This window comes from Procambarus clarkii, chromosome 76 (genome assembly GCF_040958095.1).
Source record: "Procambarus clarkii isolate CNS0578487 chromosome 76, FALCON_Pclarkii_2.0, whole genome shotgun sequence".
Lineage (NCBI taxonomy): Eukaryota > Metazoa > Arthropoda > Malacostraca > Decapoda > Cambaridae > Procambarus > Procambarus clarkii.
Window position 1 is genome coordinate 9,304,156 of NC_091225.1, and position 19,701 is coordinate 9,323,856.

General features: G+C 54.0%; 2 protein-coding genes across 3 annotated transcripts in view; one reads left to right on the forward strand and one right to left on the reverse strand.

Annotated features, from left to right (window-relative positions):
* Positions 1-19,701, forward strand: part of LOC123771433 (uncharacterized) — a 910,720-nt gene that overhangs the window by 141,142 nt on the left and 749,877 nt on the right. The gene's annotated exons all lie outside the window — the stretch shown is intronic.
* Positions 1,437-5,282, reverse strand: LOC138357146 (vesicle-associated protein-like). Its single transcript, XM_069313799.1, has 2 exons — positions 5,165-5,282; positions 1,437-2,890 (listed from the first exon to the last, which is right to left on the reverse strand). Exons 1-2 carry the CDS (start codon positions 5,280-5,282, stop codon positions 1,437-1,439), a joined length of 1,572 nt encoding a protein of 523 aa, XP_069169900.1.

Sequence of the window (19,701 nt, forward strand, 5' to 3'; positions counted from 1 at the left end):
GCAGTGGCAGGGAGAGGCACCTTGGGTAGTGGCAGGGAGAGGCACCTTGGGCAGTGGCAGGGAGAGGCACCTTGGGTAGTGGCAGGGAGAGGCAGGGAGTCTTGGGTAGTGGCAGGGAGAGGTAGGGAGTCTTGGGTAGTGGCAGGGAGAGGCAGGGAGTCTTGGGTAGTGGCAGGGAGAGGCAGGGAGTCTTGGGTAGTGGCAGGGAGGCACGTTGCAGCTTAGTATCATCCTTCGCAGATGACACAAAAATCAGCATGAAAATTACCTCTGCTGAAGACATTGAAAACTACAATCAGATGTCAACAAAGTTTTCGATTTTGCAGCAGAAAATAACATGATGTTTAATAGTGATAAATTTCAGATACTCAGGTACGGCAAAATTAAGGATCTGAAACATAATACAGGGTACAAAACACAATCGAATTTTCCTATAGTAGAAAAACAGCATGTCAAGGATTTGGGAATAATGATATCCGACGACCTAACGTTTAGGGAGCATAACCAAGCAAATATTGCGTCAGCCAGAAAAATGATAGGATGGATTACGAGAACTTTCAAATCCAGGGATCCCATCACAATGGTTGTTCTCTTCAAGTCACTTGTGTGTTTACTAGTTATGTTTACTAGTTGTGTTTTTACGGGGGTTGAGCTTTGCTCTTTCGGCCCGCCTCTCAACTGTCAATCAACTGTTTACTAACTACTTTTTTTTTTTTCCACACCACACACACACACCCCAGGAAGCAGCCCGTGACAGCTGACTAACTCCCAGGTACCTATTTACTGCTAGGTAACAGGGGCATTCAGGGTGAAAGAAACTTTGCCCATTTGTTTCTGCCTCGTGCGGGAATCGAACCTGCGCCACAGAATTACGAATCCTGCGCGCTATCCACCAGGCTACGAGGCCCCTTGTGTTGTCCCGTCTTGAGTACTGCTCAGTACTCACTTCCCCCTTCAGAGCAGGAGAGATTGCTGAAATACAGAGAATACAAAGAACATATACAACGCATAGACGAGATAAAACACCTAAATTATTGGGATCGTCTCAAAGCTCTCCAAATGTACTCTCTAGAAAGGAGACGAGAGAGATACCAAATAATATACACATGGAAAATACTGGCGGGACAGGTCCCTAATCTACACAGTAAAATAACAACGTACTGGAGTGGACGATATGGAAGAAAATGCAGAATAGAACCAGTGAAGAGCAGAGGTGCCATAGGCACAATCAGAGAACACTGTATAAACATCAGAGGTCCACGGTTGTTCAACATCCTCCCAGCGACTGTAAGAAATATTGCCGGAACAACCGTGGACATCTTCAAGAGAAAACTGGACTGTTTTCTAAGAGAAGTTCCGGACCAACCGGGCTGTGGTGGGTATGTGGGCCTGCGGGCCGCTCCAAGCAACAGCCTGGTGGACCAAACTCTCACAAGTCAAGCCTGGCCTCGGGCCGGGCTCGACTTGTGACTGATTGATGACTCTACTGATGAGTCCACCTGTGGGCCCACTGATGAGTCCACCTGTGGGCCACTGATAAGTCCACCTGTGGGCCACTGATAAGTCCACCTGTGGGCCACTGATGAGTCCACCTGTGGGCCACTGATGAGTCCACCTGTGGGCCCACTGATAAGTCCACCTGTGGGCCCACTGATGAATCCACCTGTGGTCCCACTGATGAATCCACCTGTGGGCCCACTGATGAGTCCACCTGTGGGCCTCTGATAAGTCCACCTGTGGGCCACTGATGAGTCCACCTGTGGGCCACTGATGAGTCCACCTGTGGGCCCACTGATGAGTCCACCTGTGGGCCCACTGATGAGTCCACCTGTGGGCCACTGATAAGTCCACCTGAGGCCCACTGATAAGTCCACCTGTGGGCCACTGATGAGTCCACCTGTGGGCCCACTGATGAGTCCACCTGTGGGCCACTGATAAGTCCACCTGTGGGCCACTGATAAGTCCACCTGTGGGCCACTGATGAGTCCACCTGTGGGCCCCACTGATGAGTCCACCTGTGGGCCCCTGATGAGTCCACCTGTGGGCCCCACTGATGAGTCCACCTGTGGGCCCCTGATGAGTCCACCTGTGGGCCACTGATAAGTCCACCTGTGGGCCACTGATAAGTCCACCTGTGGGCCACTGATAAGTCCACCTGTGGGCCACTGATAAGTCCACCTGTGGGCCCCACTGATGAGTCCACCTGTGGGCCCCACTGATGAGTCCACCTGTGGGCCACTGATGAGTCCACCTGTGGCCCCACTGATGAGTCCATCTGTGGGCCACTGATGAGTCCACCTGTGGGCCTCTGATAAGTCCACCTGTGGGCCACTGATGAGTCCACCTGTGGGCCACTGATGAGTCCACCTGTGGGCCACTGATAAGTCCACCTGAGGCCCACTGATAAGTCCACCTGTGGGCCACTGATGAGTCCACCTGTGGGCCCACTGATGAGTCCACCTGTGGGTCACTGATAAGTCCACCTGTGGGCCACTGATGAGTCCACCTGTGGGCCCCACTGATGAGTCCACCTGTGGGCCCCACTGATGAGTCCACCTGTGGGCCCCTGATGAGTCCACCTGTGGGCCACTGATAAGTCCACCTGTGGGCCACTGATAAGTCCACCTGTGGGCCACTGATGAGTCCACCTGTGGGGCCACTGATGAGTCCACCTGTGGGCCACTGATGAGTCCACCTGTGGCCCCACTGATGAGTCCATCTGTGGGCCCACTGATGAGTCCACCTGTGGGCCCCACTGAGTCCACCTGTGGGCCCCACTGAGTCCACCTGTGGGCCCCACTGAGTCCACCTGTGGGCCCCACTGAGTCCACCTGTGGGCCCCACTGAGTCCACCTTGACAAGGTTGGACAGTCGCAGTTGTGTAGATGTTCTATTGACGGAGTGTCAGCAGTATAGGCACCGAGAACTTACCGTAACACCCTACCTGATGCCCCGGGCAACACCGGCGTGTGCACTGAGCGTACCTCTGGGGCTCAGTCCCCGACCCTCCAAGCGGTTGGGCACCATCCCCCCCCCACCCCTCGTCCCATTGCAAATAGTTGTCCTGACCCCCATGCCAGGGCTATATAGTCTTAATGGCTTGGTGCTTTCCCCTGATAATTCCCTCCCTCCGCCTATCAAGCGGTCAACCCCCAAAGATCCATCAATTTGATCATGCTGTTCATTCAAAACATTAATTTTCTCAAATATAAATTAATATATATTAGCACATTGTGCATATTTAGGCACTGGTTAGGTTAGGTGTTTAGGCTCTGTTGACGATTATTTGTATTTGTAGTCCGTGGGTGAAGCATTTACAGTGTTGTGGTTCGAACACAAGTCGTCAGTGAAGCACTTGTTCCGGAAGTGTTCGGACGTCATCAGTTGTGAGTCGTGTGTAAACCGTTTTTCATTCATAAACAGTTGGGGGGTTTGGCGGGTGGATGGAATGAACTTTGGCCTTTGTTTATGAGGCCGGGCTGGTGTTGGACCAAGCTCTCACAAGTCATGCCTGGCCCGGGGCCGGGCTTGGGGAGTAGAAGTACTCGCGGAACCCACTCAGGTATGTTCCAGGTATGAGTACTATCGTGGGTTGACTGGGCACGCCACAACGACCTTCATCCTGTGGGTCCATTACTGGCCTCAGCTGGTGTGTGGTCAGCAGTCGTCCTGGGGGCAGGTGTGTGTGGTCAGCAGTCGTCCTGGGGGCAGGTGTGTGTGGTCAGCAGTCGTCCTGGGGGCAGGTGTGTGTGGTCAGCAGTCGTCCTGGCGGCAGGTGTGTGTGGTCAGCAGTCGTCCTGGCGGCAGGTGTGTGTGGTCAGCAGTCGTCCTGGCGACAGGTGTGTGTGATCAGCAGTCGTCCTGGCGGCAGGTGTGTGTGGTCAGCAGTCGTCCTGGCGGCAGGTGTGTGTGGTCAGCAGTCGTCCTGGCGGCAGGTGTGGGGTCAACAGTCATCCTGGCGGCAGGTGTGGGGTCAACAGTCATCCTGGCGGCAGGTGTGTGGTCAACAGTCGTCCTGGCGGCAGGTGTGTGGTCAGCTGTCATCCTGGCGGCAGGTGTGTGGTCAACAGTCATCCTGGCGGCAGGTGTGGGGTCAACAGTCATCCTGGCGGCAGGTGTGTGGTCAACAGTCGTCCTGGCGGCAGGTGTGTGGTCAGCTGTCATCCTGGCGGCAGGTGTGGGGTCAACAGTCATCCTGGCGGCAGGTGTGTGGTCAGCAGTCATCCTGGCGGCAGGTGTGTGGTCAGCAGTCGTCCTGGCGGCAGGTGTGTGGTCAGTAGTCATCCTGGCGGCAGGTGTGGGGTCAACAGTCATCCTGGCGGCAGGTGTGTGGTCAGCAGTCATCCTGGCGGCAGGTGTGTGGTCAGCAGTCGTCCTGGCGGCAGGTGTGTGGTCAGTAGTAATCCTGGCGGCAGGTGTGTGGTCAGCAGTCGTCCTGGCGGCAGGTGTGTGGTCAGCAGTCATCCTGGCGGCAGGTGTGGGGTCAACAGTCATCCTGGCGGCAGGTGTGTGGTCAGCAGTCATCCTGGCGGCAGGTGTGTGGTCAGCAGTCGTCCTGGCGGCAGGTGTGTGGTCAGTAGTCATCCTGGCGGCAGGTGTGTGGTCAGTAGTCATCCTGGCGGCAGGTGTGTGGTCAGTAGTCATCCTGGGGGCAGGTGTGTGGTCAGTAATCATCCTGAGGGCAGGTGTGTGGTCAGCCGTCATCCTGGCGGCAGGTGTATGGTCAGCCGTCATCCTGGCGGCAGGTGTGTGGTCAGCCGTCATCCTGGCGGCAGGTGTGTGTGGTCAGCAGTCATCCTGGCGGCAGGTGTGTGGTCAACAGTCATCCTGGGGGCAGGTGTGTGTGGTCAGCAGTCATCCTGGGGGCAGGTGTGGGGTCAGCAGTCATCCTGGGGGCAGCTGTGTGGTCAGCAGTCATCCTGGGGGCAGGTGTGGGGTCAACAGTCATCCTGGCGGCAGGTGTGGGGTCAGCAGTCATCCTGGGGGCAGGTGTGGGGTCAACAGTCATCCTGGGGGCAGGTGTGGGGTCAGCAGTCATCCTGGCGGCAGGTGTGGGGTCAACAGTCATCCTGGCGGCAGGTGTGTGGTCAACAGTCATCCTGGCGGCAGGTGTGTATGGTCAACAGTCATCCTGGCGGCAGGTGTGTGTGGTCAGCAGTCATACTGGGGGCTAGTGTGGGGTCATCAGTCATCCTGGCGGCAGGTGTGGGGTCAGCAATCATCCTGGCGGCAGGTGTGGGGTCAACAGTCATCATGGGGGCAAGTGTGTGGTCAACAGTCATCCTGGCGGCAGGTGTGTGGTCAACAGTCATCCTGGCGGCAGGTGTGTATGGTCAACAGTCATCCTGGCGGCAGGTGTGGGGTCAGCAGTCATCCTGGCGGCAGGTGTGTGGTCAACAGTCATCCTGGCGGCAGGTGTGTGTGGTCAGCAGTCATCCTGGGGGCAAGTGTGGGGTCAACAGTCATCCTGGCGGCAGGTGTGTGTGGTCAGAAGTCATCCTGGCGGCAGGTGTGGGGTCAGCAGTCATCCTGGCGGCAGGTGTGGGGTCAACAGTCATCCTGGCGGCAGGTGTGGGGTCAGCAGTCATCCTGGCGGCAGGTGTGGGGTCAACAGTCAATCTGGCGGCAGGTGTGTGGTCAACAGTCATCATGGGGGCAGGTGTGGGGTCAACAGTCATCCTGGCGGCAGGTGTGTGTGGCCAACAATCATCCTGGCGGCAGGTGTGGGGTCAACAGTCATCCTGGCGGCAGGTGTGGGGTCAGCAGTCATCCTGGCGGCAGGTGTGGGGTCAGCAGTCATCCTGGGGGCAGGTGTGGGGTCAACAGTCATCCTGGGGGCAGGTGTGGGGTCAGCAGTCATCCTGGCGGCAGGTGTGGGGTCAAGTCATCCTGGCAGCAGGTGTGTGTGGTCAGAAGTCATCCTGGCGGCAGGTGTGTGTGGTCAGCAGTCATCCTGGGAGCAGGTGTGGGGTCAACAGTCATCCTGGCGGCAGGTGTGGGGTCAGCAGTCATCCTGGCGGCAGGTGTGGGGTCAGCAGTCATCCTGGCGGCAGGTGTGGGGTAAACAGTCATTCTGGCGGCAGGTGTGTGGTCAACAGTCATCATGGGGGCAGGTGTGGGGTCAACAGTCATCCTGGCGGCAGGTGTGTGTGGCCAACAATCATCCTGGCGGCAGGTGTGGGGTCAGCAGTCATCCTGGCGGCAGGTGTGGGGTCAAGTCATCCTGGCAGCAGGTGTGTGTGGTCAGAAGTCATCCTGGCAGCAGGTGTGTGTGGTCAGAAGTCATCCTGGCGGCAGGTGTGTGTGGTCAGCAGTCATCCTGGGAGCAGGTGTGGGGTCAACAGTCATCCTGGTGGCAGGTGTGGGGTCAGCAGTCATCCTGGCGGCAGGTGTGGGGTCAACAGTCATCCTGGCGGCAGGTGTGGGGTCAGCAGTCATCCTGGCGGCAGGTGTGGGGTCAACAGTCAATCTGGCGGCAGGTGTGGGGTCAACAGTCATCATGGGGGCAGGTGTGGGGTCAAGTCATCCTGGCAGCAGGTGTGTGTGGTCAGAAGTCATCCTGGCAGCAGGTGTGTGTGGTCAGAAGTCATCCTGGCGGCAGGTGTGTGTGGCCAACAATCATCCTGGCGGCAGGTGTGGGGTCAACAGTCATCCTGGCGGCAGGTGTGGGGTCAGCAGTCATCCTGGGGGCAGGTGTGGGGTCAGCAGTCATCCTGGGGGCAGGTGTGGGGTCAACAGTCATCCTGGGGGCAGGTGTGGGGTCAGCAGTCATCCTGGCGGCAGGTGTGGGGTCAAGTCATCCTGGCAGCAGGTGTGTGTGGTCAGAAGTCATCCTGGCGGCAGGTGTGTGTGGTCAGCAGTCATCCTGGGAGCAGGTGTGGGGTCAACAGTCATCCTGGCGGCAGGTGTGGGGTCAGCAGTCATCCTGGCGGCAGGTGTGGGGTCAGCAGTCATCCTGGCGGCAGGTGTGGGGTCAACAGTCATTCTGGCGGCAGGTGTGTGGTCAACAGTCATCATGGGGGCAAGTGTGGGGTCAACAGTCATCCTGGCGGCAGGTGTGTGTGGCCAACAATCATCCTGGCGGCAGGTGTGAGGTCAACAGTCATCCTGGCGGCAGGTGTGTGGTCAACAGTCATCCTGGCGGCAGGTGTGTGTGGTCAACAGTCATCCTGGGGGCAGGTGTGTGTGGTCCACAGTCATCCTGGCGGCAGGTGTGTGGTCAACAGTCATCCTGGGGGCAGGTGTGTGTGGTCAACAGTCATCCTGGCGGCAGGTGTGTGGTCAGCAGTCATCCTGGCGGCAGGTGTGGGGTCAACAGTCATCCTGGCGGCAGGTGTGTGGTCAGCAGTCATCCTGGCGGCAGGTGTGTGGTCAGCAGTCGTCCTGGCGGCAGGTGTGTGGTCAGTAGTCATCCTGGCGGCAGGTGTGTAGTCAGTAGTCATCCTGGCGGCAGGTGTGTGGTCAGTAGTCATCCTGGGGGCAGGTGTGTGGTCAGTAATCATCCTGAGGGCAGGTGTGTGGTCAGCCGTCATCCTGGCGGCAGGTGTATGGTCAGCCGTCATCCTGGCGGCAGGTGTGTGGTCAGCCGTCATCCTGGCGGCAGGTGTGTGTGGTCAGCAGTCATCCTGGCGGCAGGTGTGTGGTCAACAGTCATCCTGGGGGCAGGTGTGTGTGGTCAGCAGTCATCCTGGGGGCAGGTGTGGGGTCAGCAGTCATCCTGGGGGCAGCTGTGTGGTCAGCAGTCATCCTGGGGGCAGGTGTGGGGTCAACAGTCATCCTGGCGGCAGGTGTGGGGTCAGCAGTCATCCTGGGGGCAGGTGTGGGGTCAACAGTCATCCTGGGGGCAGGTGTGGGGTCAGCAGTCATCCTGGCGGCAGGTGTGGGGTCAACAGTCATCCTGGCGGCAGGTGTGTGGTCAACAGTCATCCTGGCGTCAGGTTGTTTATGGTCAACAGTCATCCTGGCGGCAGGTGTGTGTGGTCAGCAGTCATCCTGGGGGCTAGTGTGGGGTCAACAGTCATCCTGGCGGCATGTATGGGGTCAGCAGTCATCCTGGCGGCAGGTGTGGGGTCAACAGTCATCATGGGGGCAAGTGTGTGGTCAACAGTCATCCTGGCGGCAGGTGTGTGGTCAACAGTCATCCTGGCGGCAGGTGTGTATGGTCAACAGTCATCCTGGCGGCAGGTGTGGGGTCAGCAGTCATCCTGGCGGCAGGTGTGTGGTCAACAGTCATCCTGGCGGCAGGTGTGTGTGGTCAGCAGTCATCCTGGGGGCAAGTGTGGGGTCAACAGTCATCCTGGCGGCAGGTGTGTGTGGTCAGAAGTCATCCTGGCGGCAGGTGTGGGGTCAACAGTCATCCTGGCGGCAGGTGTGGGGTCAGCAGTCATCCTGGCGGCAGGTGTGGGGTCAACAGTCATCCTGGCGGCAGGTGTGTGTGGTCAGAAGTCATCCTGGCGGCAGGTGTGTGTGGTCATCAGTCATCCTGGGGGCAGGTGTGGGGTCAACAGTCATCCTGGCGGCAGGTGTGGGGTCAGCAGTCATCCTGGCGGCAGGTGTGGGGTCAACAGTCATCCTGGCGGCAGGTGTGTGGTCAACAGTCATCCTGGGGGCAGGTGTGTGTGGTCAACAGTCATCCTGGCGGCAGGTGTGTGGTCAACAGTCATCCTGGCGGCAGGTGTGTGTGGTCAACAGTCATCCTGGCGGTAGGTGTGTGTGGTCAACAGTCATCCTGGCGGCAGGTGTGTGTGGTCAGCAGTCATCCTGGCGGCAGGTGTGTGGTCAACAGTCATCCTGGCGGCAGGTGTGTGTGGTCAACAGTCATCCTGGCGGCAGGTGTGTGGTCAACAGTCATCCTGGGGGCAGGTGTGTGTGGTCAACAGTCATCCTGGCGGCAGGTGTGTGGTCAACAGTCATCCTGGCGGCAGGTGTGTGTGGTCAACAGTCATCCTGGCGGCAGGTGTGTGTGGTCAACAGTCATCCTGGCGGCAGGTGTGTGTGGTCAGCAGTCATCCTGGCGGCAGGTGTGAGGTCAACAGTCATCCTGGCGGCAGGTGTGTGTGGTCAACAGTCATCCTGGGGGCAGGTGTGTGGTTAACAGTGATCCTGGGGGCAGGTGTGTGTGGTCAACAGTCATCCTGGCGGCAGGTGTGTGGTCAACAGTCATCCTGGGGGCAGGTGTGTGTGGTCAACAGTCATCCTGGCGGCAGGTGTGTGGTCAACAGTCATCCTGGCGGCAGGTGTGTGTGGTCAACAGTCATCCTGGCGGCAGGTGTGTGTGGTCAACAGTCATCCTGGCGGCAGGTGTATGTGGTCAGCAGTCATCCTGGCGGCAGGGGTGTGGTGAACAGTCATCCTGGCGGCAGGTGTGTGTGGTCAACAGTCATCCTGGCGGCAGGTGTGTGTGGTCAACAGTCATCCTGGCGGCAGGTGTGTGTGTTCAGCAGTCATCCTGGCGGCAGGTGTGTGGTCAACAGTCATCCTGGGGGCAGGTGTGTGTGGTCAACAGTCATCCTGGCGGCAGGTGTGTGGTCAACAGTCATCCTGGGGGCAGGTGTGTGTGGTCAACAGTCATCCTGGCGGCAGGTGTGTGGTCAGCAGTCATCCTGGCGGCAGGTGTGGGGTCAACAGTCATCCTGGCGGCATGTGTGTGTTCAGCAGTCATCCTGGCGGCAGGTGTGTGGGCAGCAGTCGTCCTGGCGGCAGGTGTGTGGTCAGCAGTCGTCCTGGCGGCAGGTGTGTGGTCAGTAGTCATCCTGGCGGCAGGTGTGTGGTCAGTAGTCATCCTGGGGGCAGGTGTGTGGTCAGTAATCATCCTGAGGGCAGGTGTGTGGTCAGCCGTCATCCTGGCGGCAGGTGTATGGTCAGCCGTCATCCTGGCGGCAGGTGTGTGGTCAGCCGTCATCCTGGCGGCAGGTGTGTGTGGTCAGCAGTCATCCTGGCGGCAGGTGTGTGGTCAACAGTCATCCTGGGGGCAGGTGTGTGTGGTCAGCAGTCATCCTGGGGGCAGGTGTGGGGTCAGCAGTCATCCTGGGGGCAGCTGTGTGGTCAGCAGTCATCCTGGGGGCAGGTGTGGGGTCAACAGTCATCCTGGCGGCAGGTGTGGGGTCAGCAGTCATCCTGGGGGCAGGTGTGGGGTCAACAGTCATCCTGGGGGCAGCTGTGGGGTCAGCAGTCATCCTGGCGGCAGGTGTGGGGTCAACAGTCATCCTGGCGGCAGGTGTGTGGTCAACAGTCATCCTGGCGGCAGGTGTGTATGGTCAACAGTCATCCTGGCGGCAGGTGTGTGTGGTCAGCAGTCATCCTGGGGGCTAGTGTGGGGTCAACAGTCATCCTGGTGGCAGGTGTGGGGTCAGCAGTCATCCTGGCGGCAGGTGTGGGGTCAACAGTCATCCTGGTGGCAGGTGTGGGGTCAGCAGTCATCCTGGCGGCAGGTGTGTGGTCAACAGTCATCCTGGCGGCAGGTGTGTGGTCAACAGTCATCCTGGCGGCAGGTGTGTATGGTCAACAGTCATCCTGGCGGCAGGTGTGGGGTCAGCAGTCATCCTGGCGGCAGGTGTGTGGTCAACAGTCATCCTGGCGGCAGGTGTGTGTGGTCAGCAGTCATCCTGGGGGCAAGTGTGGGGTCAACAGTCATCCTGGCGGCAGGTGTGTGTGGTCAACAGTCATCCTGGCGGCAGGTGTGTGTGGTCAACAGTCATCCTGGCGGCAGGTGTGTGTGGTCAGCAGTCATCCTGGCGGCAGGTGTGAGGTCAACAGTCATCCTGGCGGCAGGTGTGTGTGGTCAACAGTCATCCTGGGGGCAGGTGTGTGGTTAACAGTGATCCTGGGGGCAGGTGTGTGTGGTCAACAGTCATCCTGGCGGCAGGTGTGTGGTCAACAGTCATCCTGGGGGCAGGTGTGTGTGGTCAACAGTCATCCTGGCGGCAGGTGTGTGGTCAACAGTCATCCTGGCGGCAGGTGTGTGTGGTCAACAGTCATCCTGGCGGCAGGTGTGTGTGGTCAACAGTCATCCTGGCGGCAGGTGTATGTGGTCAGCAGTCATCCTGGCGGCAGGGGTGTGGTGAACAGTCATCCTGGCGGCAGGTGTGTGTGGTCAACAGTCATCCTGGCGGCAGGTGTGTGTGGTCAACAGTCATCCTGGCGGCAGGTGTGTGTGTTCAGCAGTCATCCTGGCGGCAGGTGTGTGGTCAACAGTCATCCTGGGGGCAGGTGTGTGTGGTCAACAGTCATCCTGGCGGCAGGTGTGTGGTCAACAGTCATCCTGGGGGCAGGTGTGTGTGGTCAACAGTCATCCTGGCGGCAGGTGTGTGGTCAGCAGTCATCCTGGCGGCAGGTGTGGGGTCAACAGTCATCCTGGCGGCATGTGTGTGTTCAGCAGTCATCCTGGCGGCAGGTGTGTGGGCAGCAGTCGTCCTGGCGGCAGGTGTGTGGTCAGCAGTCGTCCTGGCGGCAGGTGTGTGGTCAGTAGTCATCCTGGCGGCAGGTGTGTGGTCAGTAGTCATCCTGGGGGCAGGTGTGTGGTCAGTAATCATCCTGAGGGCAGGTGTGTGGTCAGCCGTCATCCTGGCGGCAGGTGTATGGTCAGCCGTCATCCTGGCGGCAGGTGTGTGGTCAGCCGTCATCCTGGCGGCAGGTGTGTGTGGTCAGCAGTCATCCTGGCGGCAGGTGTGTGGTCAACAGTCATCCTGGGGGCAGGTGTGTGTGGTCAGCAGTCATCCTGGGGGCAGGTGTGGGGTCAGCAGTCATCCTGGGGGCAGCTGTGTGGTCAGCAGTCATCCTGGGGGCAGGTGTGGGGTCAACAGTCATCCTGGCGGCAGGTGTGGGGTCAGCAGTCATCCTGGGGGCAGGTGTGGGGTCAACAGTCATCCTGGGGGCAGCTGTGGGGTCAGCAGTCATCCTGGCGGCAGGTGTGGGGTCAACAGTCATCCTGGCGGCAGGTGTGTGGTCAACAGTCATCCTGGCGGCAGGTGTGTATGGTCAACAGTCATCCTGGCGGCAGGTGTGTGTGGTCAGCAGTCATCCTGGGGGCTAGTGTGGGGTCAACAGTCATCCTGGTGGCAGGTGTGGGGTCAGCAGTCATCCTGGCGGCAGGTGTGGGGTCAACAGTCATCCTGGTGGCAGGTGTGGGGTCAGCAGTCATCCTGGCGGCAGGTGTGTGGTCAACAGTCATCCTGGCGGCAGGTGTGTGGTCAACAGTCATCCTGGCGGCAGGTGTGTGGTCAACAGTCATCCTGGCGGCAGGTGTGTATGGTCAACAGTCATCCTGGCGGCAGGTGTGGGGTCAGCAGTCATCCTGGCGGCAGGTGTGTGGTCAACAGTCATCCTGGCGGCAGGTGTGTGTGGTCAGCAGTCATCCTGGGGGCAAGTGTGGGGTCAACAGTCATCCTGGCGGCAGGTGTGTGTGGTCAGAAGTTATCCTGGCGGCAGGTGTGGGGTCAACAGTCATCCTGGCGGCAGGTGTGGGGTCAACAGTCATCCTGGCGGCAGGTGTGGGGTCAACAGTCATCCTGGCGGCACGTGTGTGTGGTCAGAAGTCATCCTGGCGGCAGGTGTGTGTGGTCATCAGTCATCCTGGGGGCAGGTGTTGGGTCAACAGTCATCCTGGCGGCAGGTGTGGGGTCAGCAGTCATCCTGGCGGCAGGTGTGGGGTCAACAGTCATCCTGGCGGCAGGTGTGTGGTCAACAGTCATCCTGGCGGCAGGTGTGGGTGGTCAACAGTCATCCTGGGGCCAGGTGTGTGTGGTCAACAGTCATCCTGGGGGCAGGTGTGTGTGGTCAACAGTCATCCTGGGGGCAGGTGTGTGTGGTCAACAGTCATCCTGGGGGCAGGTGTGTGTGGTCAACAGTCATCCTGGCGGCAGGTGTGTGTGGTCAGCAGTCATCCTGGCGGCAGGTGTGTGTGGTCAACAGTCATCCTGGGGGCAGGTGTGTGTGGTCAGCAGTCATCCTGGCGGCAGGTGTGTGTGGTCAACAGTCATCCTGGGGGCAGGTGTGTGTGGTCAACAGTCATCCTGGCGGCAGGTGTGTGTGGTCAACAGTCATCCTGGGGGCAGGTGTGTGTGGTCAGCAGTCATCCTGGCGGCAGGTTTGTGTGGTCAACAGTCATCCTGGGGGCAGGTGTGTGTGGTCAACAGTCATCCTGGCGGCAGGTGTGTGTGGTCAACAGTCATCCTGGCGGCAGGTGTGTGGTCTACAGTCATCCTGGCGGCAGGTGTGTGTGGTCAACAGTCATCCTGGGGGCAGGTGTGTGTGGTCAACAGTCATCCTGGGGGCAGGTGTGTGTGGTCAACAGTCATCCTGGGGGCAGGTGTGTGTGGTCAGCAGTCATCCTGGCGGCAGGTGTGTGGTCAACAGTCATCCTGGCGGCAGGTGTGTGTGGTCAACTGTCATCCTGGGGGCAGGTGTGTGTGGTCAGCAGTCATCCTGGCGGCAGGTGTGTGTGGTCAACAGTCATCCTGGGGGCAGGTGTGTGTGGTCAACAGTCATCCTGGCGGCAGGTGTGTGTGGTCAACAGTCATCCTGGCGGCAGGTGTGTGTGGTCAGCAGTCATCCTGGGGGCAGGTGTGTGGTCAACAGTCATCCTGGCGGCAGGTGTGTGTGTGGTCAACAGTCATCCTGGGGGCAGGTGTGTGTGGTCAACAGTCATCCTGGCGGCAGGTGTGTGTGGTCAACAGTCATCCTGGGGGCAGGTGTGTGTGGTCAACAGTCATCCTGGTGGCAGGTGTGTGTGGTCAACAGTCATCCTGGCGGCAGGTGTGTGGTCAACAGTCATCCTGGCGGCAGGTGTGTGTGGTCAACAGTCATCCTGGCGGCAGGTGTGTGGTCAACAGTCATCCTGGCGGCAGGTGTGTGTGGTCAACAGTCATCCTGGCGGCAGGTGTGTGGTCAACAGTTATCCTGGCGGCAGGTGTGTTTGGTCAACAGTCATCCTGGCGGCAGGTGTGTGGTCAACAGTCATCCTGGGGGCAGGTGTGTGTGGTCAACAGTCATCCTGGCGGCAGGTGTGTGTGGTCAACAGTCATCCTGGCGGCAGGTGTGTGGTCAACAGTCATCCTGGCGGCAGGTGTGTGGTCAACAGTCATCCTGGCGGCAGGTGTGGGGTCAACAGTCATCCTGGCGGCAGGTGTGTGTGGTCAACAGTCATCCTGGCGGCAGGTGTGTGGTCAACAGTCATCCTGGCGGCAGGTGTGTGGTCAACAGTCATCCTGGCGGCAGGTGTGTGTGGTCAACAGTCATCCTGGCGGCAGGTGTGTGTGGTCAACAGTCATCCTGGCGGCAGGTGTCTTGATTAATTCCTGCCGTCAGGCGTCTGCTGGTCGCTGGTATGTGCCTGGTCTGCTGAGTGTGTGGTGAGTGTACATGGCTGGTGTACACTCTGTGGTGAGTGTACATGGCTGGTGTACACTCTGTGGTGAGTGTACATGGCTGGTGTACACTCTGTGGTGAGTGTACATGGCTGGTGTACACTGTGGTGAGTGTACATGGCTGGTGTACACTCTGTGGTGAGTGTACATGGCTGGTGTACACTGTGGTGAGTGTACATGGCTGGTGTACACTGTGGTGAGTGTACATTCTGTGGTGAGTGTACATGGCTGGTGTACACTCTGTGGTGAGTGTACATGGCTGGTGTACACTCCCAGGCTGTGGTGAGTGTACATGGCTGGTGTACACTCTGTGATGAGTGTACACGGCTGGGTGTACACTGTGGTGAGTGTACATGGCTGGTGTACACTCTGTGGTGAGTGTACATGGCTGGTGTACACAGGCTGTGGTAATTCTTTCACGCGTGTAGACAATATTGAGGACACAACAAACCTAGACTCTGATGTACCTGGATTGCATCTGGTTGATGGGGTTCTGGGAATTCTTCTACCACATTGACTTGTGAGAGTTTGGTCCACCAGGCTGTTGCTTGGAGCGGCCCGCAGGCCCACATACCCACCACAGCCCGGTTGGTCCGGCACTTCTCTTAGACAACAGTCCAGTTTTATCTTTAAGATGTCCACGGTTGTTCCGGCAATATTTCTTATAGTCGCTGGGAGGACGTTGAACAACCGCGGACCTCTGATGTTTATACAGTGTTCTCTGATTGTGCCTATGGCACCTCTGCTCTTCACTGGTTCAATCTTGCATTTTCTTCCATATCGTTCACTCCAGGACCTTGTTATTTTACTGTGTAGATTTGGGACCTGTTCCTCCAGTATTTTCCATGTGTATATTATTTGGTATCTCTCTCCTCTCCTTTCTAGTGAGTAAATTTGGAGAGCTTTGAGACGTTCCCAATAATTTAGGTGCTTTATCTCGTCTATGCGTGCCATATATGTTCTCTGTATTCCCTCTCTTTCAGCAATCTTTCCTGCTCTGAAGGGGGAAGTGAGTACTGAGCAGTACTCGAGACGGGACAACACAAGTGACTTGAATAGTACAACCATTGTGATGGGATCCCTGGATTTGAAAGTTCTCGTAATCCATTCTATAATTTTTCTGACTGACGCAATATTTGCTTGGTTATGCACCCTAAACTTTATGTCGTCAGACATCATTATTCCCAAATCCTTTACATGCTTCTTTCCTACTATGGGCAGATTTGATTGTGTTTTGTACCCTGTATTATGTTTAAGGTTTTCATATTTACTGTACCTGAGTACCTGGAATTTATCACTGTTAAACATCATGTAATTTTCAGCTGCCCAGTCAAAAAATTTATTAATATCTGCTTTTAGTTTTTCAATGTCTTCAGCAGAGGTAATTTTCATGCTGATTTTTGTGTCATCTGCAAAGGATGATACGAAGATGTGCCTTGTATTTGAGTCTGTATCTGATATGAGAATAAGGTAAAGTGGTGCAAGAACTGTGCCTTGAGCACAGCTCCTTGTCCGGAGCTTTTAACTGCGCTTGGACTCGAGTTTATATGGTTGACTGTTACTCTTTGTATTCTGTTCGACAGAAAATTGAGTATCCACCGTCCTACTTTACCAGTTATTCCCATTACCCTCATTTTGTGTGCTATCACTGAATGGTCACATTTATCGAATGCCTTTGCAAAATCCGTGTATACCACACCTGCATTCTGTTTTTCTTCGAATGCCTCAGTGACTGTCGTAATGGTCAAGTAGCTGTGAGAGGCACGATCTTCCTGCTCTATATCCATGTTGGCCTGGGTTGTGGAGGTCAGTGGTTTCCATGAAACTAGTGACCTGACTCCTGATCACTCTCTCAAATACTTTTATTATTTGGGACGTTTGTGCAACTGGTCTATAATTCTTTGCCAATGCTTTGCTCCCTCCCTTGTGTAGAGGGCTATGTCTGCTGCTTTAAGCGCATCTCGCATCTGGAACCTTGACTTGTAAGTGTAGGTTAAATACTGTGGGAGGGTTTTTATTTCGATTTTGCATTTGTAAATAGGTATTTTAGATTTTTCCATATCTGTTGTATGGCTGTCTGTTTTAATTGCATTTCTTCAATCTGATATGAATGATCGATGTTTGACAAAGCCACAGCAAATAATTTGTAAATTTATGACAAATTATCTGTAAAATTAGACCATTAATGAGGTTCTCGGCTCGACAAAGTGCCACGCCTCATTTTTTTACTTAAAGTATACTATTATAACCCAAAATAATGAGGTTTAACATTTTATTGAACATGACATTAATTTCGTGTTAAATGTTACATTTATCATAAAATTTAAAAGATACAGCAATAAAATATGGATAACTTATTCTGAAATGACTGTAACTGACACATAACAGAAATACGCTATGAAACGATAACGGTTGTATAATATTTAACAAATATTTGTTTATACCTGCCTCATACACAGTGATACACAACACAGCGGGAGTTTGTTTACTCCCACTACCTACCTTGTGGCTACCTTGTCGACCTTCAGGAGATCAATGTCCCCGTCCGGGGGTACATTGATCACCGTCTGCTCCCCCAATGTCCGGGAATCAGAGAACACTGAACATCAGGGGCCCACAGCTGTTCAACACCATCCCCAGCAAGCATTAGAAATATTGCTGGAAGAAAGCTGTATTTATTCAAGAGGCACTTAGATAAGTTCTTGCAAGAAGTGCCGGGCCATCCAGGCTGTAGTGGATTTGTGTGGGCCTGCGGGCCGCTCCAAGCAACAACCTGTTGGACCCCAAGTTATTACAAGTCGTGCCTGGCCTCAGGCTAGGCTCTACCTTGAGGTCACCTTGAGATGATTTCGGGGCTTAGCGTCCCCGCGGCCCAGTCCATGAAAAGTTCTTGTTATCCAACCTGTCATTTTTCTTGCAGTTGTGACGGCTACTTTATTGTGTTCTTTAAATGTAAGGTCTTCCTCCATGAGTACACCCAAATACTTTACACTGCCTTTTCGTTATGTTATGATTTGACCGCGTTTTGTACTTGGCTTGCGTTTTTATATTTTCATTTTGTCCGTATCACATGAGCTGGAACTTATCTTCGTTAAACACCATATTATTTTCTGTAGCCCATAGAAAGACCTGATCTACATCTGACTGGAGGTTTGCCGTGTCCTCTATGTTGCCAACTCTCATGAAGATCCTAGTGTCATCTGCAAAGGATGATACAGTGCTATAGATTGTATCCTTGTCTATGTCTGATATGAGAGGATGAGAAAAAGTACTGGAGCAAGCACAGTACCCTGGGGGACTGAGCTCTTCACGGTTGATGGGCTGGATTTTATTTTGTTGGCTATTACACATTGGGTTCTGTTAGTCAGGAAATTGTAGATCCATCTGCCTATTTTTCCGGTAATTCCTTTTGAACGCATTTTATGTGTAATAACACCATGGTCACATTTGTCGAAGGCTTTTGCAAAATTTTTGTAAATTATATCAGCATTTTGTTTGTCTTCCATAGCATCTAATGCCATATCATAGTGGTCCAGCAACTGTGACAGGCAAAATCGCTCTGTTCTGAAACCTTCTTGTCCGGGGTTATGGAGATGCTGTTATTCCATGTATTTTGTGATCTTACTTCTTAGCACTCTCTCAAAGGTTTTTTGTGTGTGATGTTATTGCTAACGGTAATTGCACACTAGTTTCTCTATCAGCTATCTTACCCTGTCAGAGTAAAAGAGACAAATGTATGTGAATGCATGTGTGTGTGTATATATGTATATGTACGTATATGTGTGTGTGTATTTGTATAAAGTATATATGGAAGCTGATCAGAATTACATTTCACCTTTGTAAATGCATATTAATGACATTATGTAAAAGACACATCGAACACTATGTAGGGCATACTGTGTATGCCCTACATACACAGTATGTATCTACGATCTAAATACATCTGTGTATCTATGATACACTACGATACACTACGATCTAAATACATCTGTGTATCTATGTATTTACGTATGTAGGTTAGCTTAGCATTTTAAAAGCACCGAATCACCTTCTGTGGTTGATTGTTCAAAAAAACCCTGAACACATACCCCTATATGTTTAACACATCTCTAACCCAGTCCACGGAGAACAGAAGAAAATGTATATATGCTGTTTAGCATTGTAAATGTGTGGCCACGTCTGTGGTAGAAAATAATAACAAATAAAATAAAAATAAATGCTAACGATCAGTATTTTTTTTCTTCAGTAGCGAGAGCGCTCAGCGTAATATGGAGAAAAAGCCTGGATACAGGGGAGATACCAGCAGCACTTAAATCTGCAGATATAGCTCCTCTGCACAAGGGGGGGAGTAAAGCTTTGGCAAAAATTATAGACTAGATGCACTAACATCACACACAATAAGTTTTCCAAAGAGTGATTAGGAATAAAATTTCTGGTTTTATGGAAAATAATGAGCAACACAACCCAGGACAACATGGATTTAGAGCGGGAAGATCCTGTCTGTCATAGTTACTCAACCATTATGACAAAATCACAGAAGTTTTGAAGAAAAGCAAAATGCAGATGTTGTATACACAGACTTTGCAAAGGCGTTCAACAAATGTGTCCATGGAGTGATAGCCCATAAAATGAGGTCAATGGGAATAACTGGTAAAGTAGGACGCTAGATACTCAATTTCATGTCGAACAGAACACAAAGAGTAACTGATAAAAAGAGTAACAAATAAAATCGAGTCCAAATGCAGTTGAAAGCTCTGTACCTCAGGGTACAGTACTTGCACCACTCCTTTTCCTTATTCTCATATCATATATAGGCAAAAATACAAATCACAGCTTCATGTCATCCTTTGCAGATGACACAAAAATCAGCACGGAAATTACCTCTGCTGAAGATATTGAAAAACTACAAGCAGATATTTATAAAGTTTTCGACTGGGCAACAGAAAATAACATGATGTTTAACAGTGATAAATTCCAGGTACTCAGGGACCAACCCGTTCTCGCAAATTTAATAAGTCAATATTGACTTATTAGTTGCGTGTATAGGTGACATACTAAACATAATAGTTTCCCTTGAAAAGCTTCATAGAAAATACCGACCTTACCTAACCTACTTAGTATGTCAAAAAAGCATCTTATAGCTTCATAATTACAATTGTTACTTAACCTATTATAGGTATAGGTTAGGTAATAATTGTAATTACGAAGCAATAAGATGCTTATCTTAACATACTAAGTAGGTTAGGTAAGGTCGGTGTTTTCTATGAAGCTTTTCAAGGGAAACTATTATGTTAAGTATGTCACCTATGCACATATTTAATAAGTCAATATTGATTTA